Below are 8,614 nucleotides of genomic sequence, written 5' to 3'. Positions count from 1 at the left end.
GAAAGCATTTCTCTCCTAAAGTGCTGGACCTTTCTGAAAGCACATGACCTGAGATGCAGCTACACACCAATATTACACCTAAAAAAAAAAATACACTTGATGGTTCAGGAATGAAATTTTGCATTGTAGTGTGAATTTTTTGCCTATACCCAGAGGCAGGGTCAGTCTGGGCTGGACACTGGGTGAAAAAAAAACTGTGTTCCCACCGGCCCAGGCCCAAATGCTGCAGGCGCTCCCCCAGGCTGCTGATCTGTCTACCCCAATGCGCTGAAGGCATGTTTAATTTATGGGTGCTCAGGGGAGGGGGAAGGGCAGGTGGTGGCAGCCCGTGTGAGGGCGTGGGGGGTCCCCTGGAGCGTTGGCTCAGGTTGGTCCTGCACCCACCAGTCCGACCCTGCCTAGAGGTGAGCTATGGCTAAACTGTCAGATAAGCTATGGCTGGCCTTTTATACCGGACTCATGATTTATCCCCCACACCAGACAATCCAGTCTCTAGAAGGGTGGCCAACTTCCCCATTTTCGGTCTTGATTTCATGGCAGTGAGGAGCCATCAGTAGTGATGGGCGGATAAATTTGGCAAGCGTGAATTTGCAGTGAATTACCACATTTTGCTGCCGGCGAATAAATTCTCAAAACTCCCGGCATCAAAAACCCCTGGAAAAAGTCACTCGCGTCAAAAACCGCTGCAAGTCAACACTATTCGGATGTCCATTTACTTTAACGCCGGTGTCAAAATTGATGCGAGCATCAAAAACGGGAGAAATTCGCCCATCCCTAGTCATCAACAAAGTGTTTTCTTTTAAAGGAAAACTATACCCCTTGAACAATGTAGGTCTCTCTAAAAATATATTGCATAAAACAGCTCATATGTAAACCCTGCTTCATGTAAATAAACCATTTTCATAATATACTTTTCTAGTAGTATGTGCCATTGGGTAATCATAAATAGAAAATTGCCATTTTAAAAAATAAGTGCCGCCCCCTGGGATCGGACGATTCACGGTGCACACAAACAAACTGTACTTGTTAGGTCACATGAACCACTTCTTCCTGTTAAAGTTAGAGCTGCAGTATTTCTGGTCAGGTGATCTCTTCCTGTTACAGTTAGAGCTGCAGTATTTCTGGTCAGGCGATCTCTGAGGCAGCACACAGACCATCACGAAATGGGGGTTCAAGGCAAGAGATGTAAAAGGGCAATATTTACTTAAATATATATATTCCAGTTTGGTAAGATTCTTTTATATGCCACTTAATATAATATAAACTGTTGCTTAAATATTGATTTTGGGGTGCAGTTTTCCTTTAAGCAACATAAATGCAGGTGTGGTACAGTTGGAGAGTTCCCCAAATGTACAAAAGTATCCCCCTTAGTGCTTGTTGAAGACTTGTGCCCGGGTGGGGCTGCACCTTTCGCTGGAGTAAATAAAGTCAGTTGTAGATTTGCCATAGGACAGCCAGTAGGTACAGGGCCCATTGTAGCCTCACCAGCCCTCCCATATTTATTATCATTTCACAGCAAATGTGGTTGTTATGTTCCTGTCCAACACTCGTTTGCCCTTGAGTTGTTGAATGTCATCATTACAAGCAGATGGATGTCATCTGTGGTTTAAAGTGAAGGATCCACAGGGGGGTTGGTTCCCAGCATATGATCCACCATCTTTAAATAGAGAATTCCTGTAGCTCTGGAGGAATAACCTTCATAACAGACTTTACTACAGGGGTGATCAGAGAGAAATGAGGTATTTATAGGAGATTTAAGGTTTCTTTTGCGTGTAGAAAAGCTATAAATGTGCATTTGATGCTTCATTGCACTGAGCTTCCTCCTGGTTACAATGTATATATTCTCAGACTTGGAATATCAAGGGGTACAGGGTCAGAGAGGATCAAATGCTTATGGAATTTTTGTTGCTTATTAGAACCTGCAGAACCATGGCGATCTCATGACAACCAATCATTTTTGTCTGTTTCTTGCAGGTGGATTTTGCCTTTACAGTTTGGCAGAGCTTTCCTGAAAGGATTGTGGGGTACCCAGCACGGAGTCACTTTTGGGACAGCACGAGGGAGCGATGGGGGTACACATCCAAGTGGACTAATGACTATTCCATGGTACTAACAGGAGCTGCTATTTACCACAAGTAAGACATCTCTCCATCTTCTATAGATGCAGATGTTTCCCTCTGAAACTGCCTGGAATTCAGCGTTAAATATTAATGACCCTGTTCTTGCCCTGTGAGCTGCACTTTAAGCACATGAGACACCCAAGGCTTGAGCATTAGAATAAATCCAAGCAGATCTAATGGTCAAGCGACTTCTAGTGATGTCTCTCTGGCTGAGATGGAATAAAACTCCCCCCAGCCTTTGCTCTGCTTTCTAAAAACATCTTAAACATGGCCTTTAACTGGAAGAAAGAAATAACAAAGTACCTTAAAGGTCACCTTTTTATTAAACAGAAAATGTTATTTATAGAGGGTTCTAACTTTAAACGTTGCAGTGGACTGAAAGGGAAGACAGGGCAGGCAAAATGCCACCCACTTACACACAGTGGGCATTAAAGGGAAAACTTAAAGGGGAACTGTCAACCAAAGAAATAATTCCAAATCCTTTTCAATCGTGTTCATTGAGCAAAATAAACTTTACTTATACTATATATATTATTTGAATTTTGTTCCCTTCAGTCTTGTAATAAGACAATCCCAGCAAACGGGCAGATGCCATTTTGTGGACACCCCAAAATCTTGTCTATGCACCAGAACGGGGGACCTAATGCCCATGTGCAGTGCCCTACACAATTATAAAACGTGAGGAGTGCAGTGACATCTGGAAAGTGAAAGTAATAGACTGCTCCAGCTCTATGACTCAGGCATGGAGGCGGAGCAGGTAATATTTGATTGACAGCTCACATATTTAAACCGCTTTATCACCGGTATGGATGTTTTAATGTAAAAAATAATTTGCGTTCCATGTTTAACTTGCAAAGGACTTTCATTATACAGCTTTTTATGCGTGAATGACAGGTCCACTTTAAGTATTGGGCTAGGAATTCTACACCTTACGTCTTCTATATCGAAAACTTCATATTGTGCTCTTGACACTTCTTATTATTAAGTGGGGAAACTTTGCTGGTTTGTAATTGTTTGTGACAATGGGTATCGTTATGCTCTGCAGGTACTATCACTACCTTTACACAAATTACTTGCCTGCCAGTCTGAAAAATATGGTGGACCAATTAGCCAATTGTGAAGATATCCTCATGAACTTCCTGGTGTCTGCTGTGACTAAGCTGCCGCCAATCAAAGTGACGCAGAAGAAGCAGTACAAGGAGACCATGATGGGCCAGGTACGTTACAATGTATCCGTCATGAACCCAATAAAAATAATGGCCGCTCTTCTCCCGTGTGAGGAGACCAATGATCAGCTGCAATTTGACAAGAACTGCAAATAAATAAAAGTCTAATGGAGAGCTTCACCCTTTTGGAAAATTGTTTGCATGGCAATATGTCTGCTCTGTCCTTAAAGGGGAACTATAGCAAAAATGAAAATGTAATATAAGCTTCAGCACACTGAAATAAGGCACTTTCTAAATACAATCAATTAAATATTCTGTATCATTTCTGAAATAATCAAGTTTATCTTCACTATTCCTCTCTCAGAATCTGTTTCTCTTCATTCTGTCTTCATGCAGCAGTTGGGTGTCAGATATTCATTGACAGTTAGATCCAATATATCTTATAGGGGGGCTCCTTTTGCCCAGAAGATGTATCAGAGGTCACTCTATTAAAATCACCAGACATCATGTCTCTCTACATGCAGGATTTGTGCAAAAGGCAGTTATTTTGTTAGATTTTGTTTGTACTGGAATCAGTTATTTGAGTGAGCTCTAATTCATCTGCTAGGAAATGGAGCCCCCCTATAAGATATACTGTCTCTAATGGTCCCCATAGACGCAAAGATTTTTCTTGCAGAACGGTCAATTTTAGCGAAGTCCGGCCAATCCTTCAAAATTATCGTGCGGTAGTGGGATTCGAACGATCGGCCAGGTTAAAAAATCTTTATCGGTCCCAGTGCAATCTATCTATGTCTGCAGGGACAAGCAGGCAGCTCCCCTTTGTTTTCCTGCCAAATTGGTCTTTTTAGTTGATGGACAATTCGTTTGAGATAATCGTGGTCTCACGATGACGATCGGATCTTTTAAAAAAATTTACGTATATGGACAGCTTAACTGTCATTGAATATCTGACACCCAACTACTGCATGAAGACAGAATGGAGAGGTATAGAAAAGATAAACTTGATTATTTCAGTAACAATGCAGAATATTTAATTGATTGTATTTAGAAAGTTTCTTATTTCAGTATGAGGAAGCTTATATTCAATTTTCATTTTTGCGATAGTTCCCCTTTAAAGACAAATAAACCCCCCCTAAAGTGAAAAGCCCTCCTTGCTTTCTCTCTGCTTATTCTTTTACTAGAAAAGTAGTAGATCTGTCTGTGCAGTGGAGATCATGGGCACCATCTTCAGATCTTCTTCTTTCTCTACGGTATTTTCCGGAGCTTTCTGGTGCAGGGTTGCCACTAATATGGACTGACTCCAACTACGAATGCGCCAAAGAGCTCAAGTGTCGCCAGTCGATTTGCAAAGGAATCTGAAGATGGCGCCCTTGAGCTCCGCTGTCCTGCCCTGCATAGATAGGTCAGATTTACTGCCAGGGACACTTTTTCCAGTTAAAGACATAGGGGTATATTTATCAAAGAGTGACGTTAGAGACGTTAGACAGTCCTAGAGTGAAGTTCCACCACTCTCCATTCATTTCTATGATAAATATACCCCTATGTGCGTAGGAAGCTGGGAGGGGGCCAGTGTATGGGGGCTTTAGCGGGGTTTTATTCTTCTTTACAAAAAGAGGGGGTCGTTTCCATGACACCTGCCACTTTGAAAGGTAACGATCTATGAACCCAGTTGGGTACATTTTTGGAAAATTTTAAAGCAGTGGAACAAATGCTCATTTTCGCAATTGGGATTTCCAGGAAATAACTTCTTAAAAAGAAAAGTGAACCTTCCCCTTTAATTATATCAGCAGATCATTTCAGAGGCTTTTCTTCCTGTGTGTTACTTACACTTGAGTGAAATTTCTTGTTACATGCAAATATTTGTAAGAATTCATATTCTACTGTACAAATCCAGGCAGAGTCGTTCATATACTTCCTTGTGGACTTCACATGGCAACACTCCGTAACTAACCCCAGGGGGAATGCTCTGGCCCTACACCTGCATGTGCATTAGCTCAGCTCTGCTAAAGGAATTGTTCCTATAGGAATTGTTCAGTATAAAAATAAAACTGGGTAAATAGACAGGCTGTGCAAAATAAAAAATGTTTCTAATATAGTTAGTTATCCAAAAATGTAATGTATAAAGGCTGGAGTGACTGGATGTGTAACATAACAGCCAGAACACTACTTCCTGCTTTTCAGCTCTCTAACTCTGAGTTAGTCAGTGACTATAAGGGGGGCCACATGGGACATAACTGTTCAGTGAGTTTGTAATTGATCCTCAGCATTCAGCTCAGATTCAAAAGCAACGGTTATGACCCATGTGCCCCCTTCAAGTCACTGATTGGTTACTGCCTGGTAACCAATCAGTGGAAAGCAAGAGAGCTGAAAAGCAGGAAGTAGTGTTCTGGCTATTATGTTACACATCCAGTCACTCCAGCCTTTATACATTACATTTTTGGCTAACTAACTATATCAGGGCCTTTTCCTAACTTTTAAGTGCCAATTTTCTGCCCTTGGTTTCCAAAGGGAAATTGTTTTCCATGCTGTTATGTGCGTCTGTAAGAGTCGCTCAGTGCTGTGAGAGGGTTAATGCTTCCCAGGCAGCAGTGCAGTGACTAATACAGGGGGGCAGGAGAGAGGGGTGGGGGGCTGCAGTGAGACTAATAATACATTTGCTCAGCAACGTCTCATTCCGAACAGCAGTCTCAAATACATCTGTGGAACAAGCAAAGTAGCTCCGGCACCTGCCATATAGGTGGTGTTTCATGGGGTGTCCATTGATTTAGGGATGTCTCTTATAGGGAGGAAGCTCCCCTACTTTCTATAATGGTACAGCTCATCAGCAGTTTATGTTGATAGTTTGTTGCGACTGGAATAAAAGTACAGATATGGGGCCTGTTATCCAGAATGCTCGGGACCTGGGGTTGTCCGGATAACGGATCTTTCTGTAATTTACATCTTCATACCTTACTAGAAATTCATGTAAACATTAAATAAACCCAATAGGCTGGTTTTGCTTCCAATAAGGATTAATTATATCTTAGTTGGGATCACGTACAAGCTACTGTTTTATTATTACAAAGAAAAGGGAAATCGTTTTTAAAAATTTGTATTATTTGGGTAAAACGGAGCCATAATTCAGAGCTTTCTGGATAATAGGTTTCTGGATAACTGATCCCCCTACCTGTACATTCATTAGTAGAACTGCTGTAATGGATTTAGCAACAAAACATGTAAAGCTGTTTCCTTTGCTCCACATGCTCGTTATATAGAGAATAAAGTCCCCCCTATTTTAAATTTTAAGGATATTATAAGTCACCAAGGAGTTCCGTGACCATGTAAAAGATTTCATACAGCTCATGGAACTCCGAAGTTAATTCTAATATCCTCATGGTATCAAACAAGGGGCACTTTATTTATTACACAAGTTTTAGTGAGTCATGTGACAAATGACATCACTACTCACTGTTTATAACTGATGACATCACTAGTCACCATTTATAAGGATATAATTTACAAGATATTCATGGCTTTTGTGTATTATATATATATGTTCCCATAGGCAGAGGCTCTTCCATTCTTGAGGAAATATTGTCATGTAAATCAATGTATGTTACTATATACCCTTTAATATTTCAGTAAGCGCTAGTCTAGAGTTACTGTTCTCTTAACCCTGTCACCTGATCCATGGAGAACACTTGTCACGTAGTTGAGTTCTAGACCTGGATCATTGGATGTACAGTATGTTTAACCCCGGGTTATTGATTGCTGGATTAGATATTCATAGAAGGACTGGCACAAAACCGGACGTCACTCCAATGCTTGATGTGATTAAAAGTATCGGTTATTTAAGAAACATCTCTTTTCATTTTGTTATCTATGTTCTAAGGCAGGGGTGCCCAAAACTGGCATCTACCAGTAGACCTTTAGCTGGTGGCCAGTAGATCTCAAGACAAACAGCTCGTCTAAATCACCCTCCTACACCCTCATTATTTTTCATTCAGATATTTATTGCATTAAGGTTACATAAGAAATAGTTGTTAAATATACCAATATACATTTTAATTCCCATAAATCAGTATTTTCCATGGCACAGAATGCCAACAATGATTTTATGGATGTAGATCATAATGAAACAACATCATTAAAATTAGACCTCGCATTAGTAAAGTATGGGCACTCTTAACTGATGGCTGTCCTAAGCTTCAATTTCATTGGTTCATTTTTGGGCCTACGATAAAGTTCCCACAAGGCACGAAACGTGTAAGGCTACATCATTTCAGATGTTTCTTTGTTAAATATACTTTTAATCGCATCAAGCATTGGAGTGAAGTCCAGTTTTGTGCCAGTCCTTCTATGAATATCTAATCGTATTTATTGCCTCCCAAAAGCTGAAGGTCTGGGGCTTGTGCCGGAGCCAATCAACACTGGACATTGGTTTGAATAATTTGTTTATTTGTTATTGATCGGTGGAGTCAGATTTGCCTTGGTCATCAAATGTCCTACTGGTTTCTGAGATGTTCCTGCCCAATCACTTGTCTCCTTTCTCTTCCTCAGACCTCCAGAGCTTCCCGATGGGCAGACCCGGACCACTTTGCCCAGAGACAGACCTGTATGAACACGTTTGCCAGCTGGTTTGGCTATATGCCGCTCCTTCACTCACAGATGAGACTCGACCCTGTCCTTTTCAAAGATCAGGTCTCCATCCTAAGGAAGAAATATCGAGACATTGAGAGACTTTGAGACACGGCTGAGCCCCCCTCCCCTGGACTGAGTCCCCTGTGCCCAGTACATATCCACAGGCAAAGCCGCCAGCTGCTGAACAAAGACGTGAGGATGAACCGTAGATGGAGCCTGGAAGCCCCTGCCCTGGACTCCTCACCCCCCTGAGCTCGGGCGTCTCAACACTAGACTGTACAGTTTAATTAAATAATTATTTTTGAAACGATTGCTATGCAGGTTACACTTTTTTAATGAACAAAAAACTATTAAAATCAGAGTTGTTTCTTTAATGTGACTGTGTGTTTATTGCCTACTGCGGGTCTGGCGGGGAGACGGGCGATGGGATTTACTGGCGCTGGCCAATCAGGGACTTGATTTTATTTGATGGCTGATGCGCGATATGAAGCGGAGGCTTTCTGGGCCAGTTGCGTCTTAGTAAGTAGATTTATGGAATTGTGTGATTCGGATAAATCTCCAATATAAGTAGAATATTGCAAAAATTAGCCTGTAAATCCAACATTAATGATGGATAGTGATGGGCAATTTATTCGCCAGGTGCAAATTTGCCCATTTTGCCGCCACTGAATAAATTCGCGGGCGTCGAAAAAAAAATTGACACCAGCA

The 8,614-nt window shown here is 41.3% G+C and overlaps 1 protein-coding gene across 1 annotated transcript in view; it reads left to right on the top strand.

The window, feature by feature from the left end:
• The window catches only part of ext1.S (exostosin glycosyltransferase 1 S homeolog), a gene marked incomplete at its 5' end in the record, with an annotated part of 183,401 nt that extends 175,124 nt beyond the window's left edge, over positions 1–8,277 (top strand). The window contains 3 exon segments of the mRNA NM_001090313.1: positions 1,975–2,135; positions 3,166–3,337; positions 7,826–8,277. Coding sequence (NP_001083782.1) covers positions 1,975–2,135; positions 3,166–3,337; positions 7,826–8,011 — 519 coding nt within the window. The 3' untranslated portion in view covers positions 8,012–8,277.
• Positions 8,278–8,614: the final 337 nt, after the last annotated feature.

This window comes from Xenopus laevis, chromosome 6S, assembly GCF_017654675.1.
Source record: "Xenopus laevis strain J_2021 chromosome 6S, Xenopus_laevis_v10.1, whole genome shotgun sequence".
NCBI lineage: Eukaryota > Metazoa > Chordata > Amphibia > Anura > Pipidae > Xenopus > Xenopus laevis.
The sequence above is the reverse complement of the archived record's forward strand: the minus strand, read 5'-3'. Positions and strand labels throughout refer to the sequence as shown.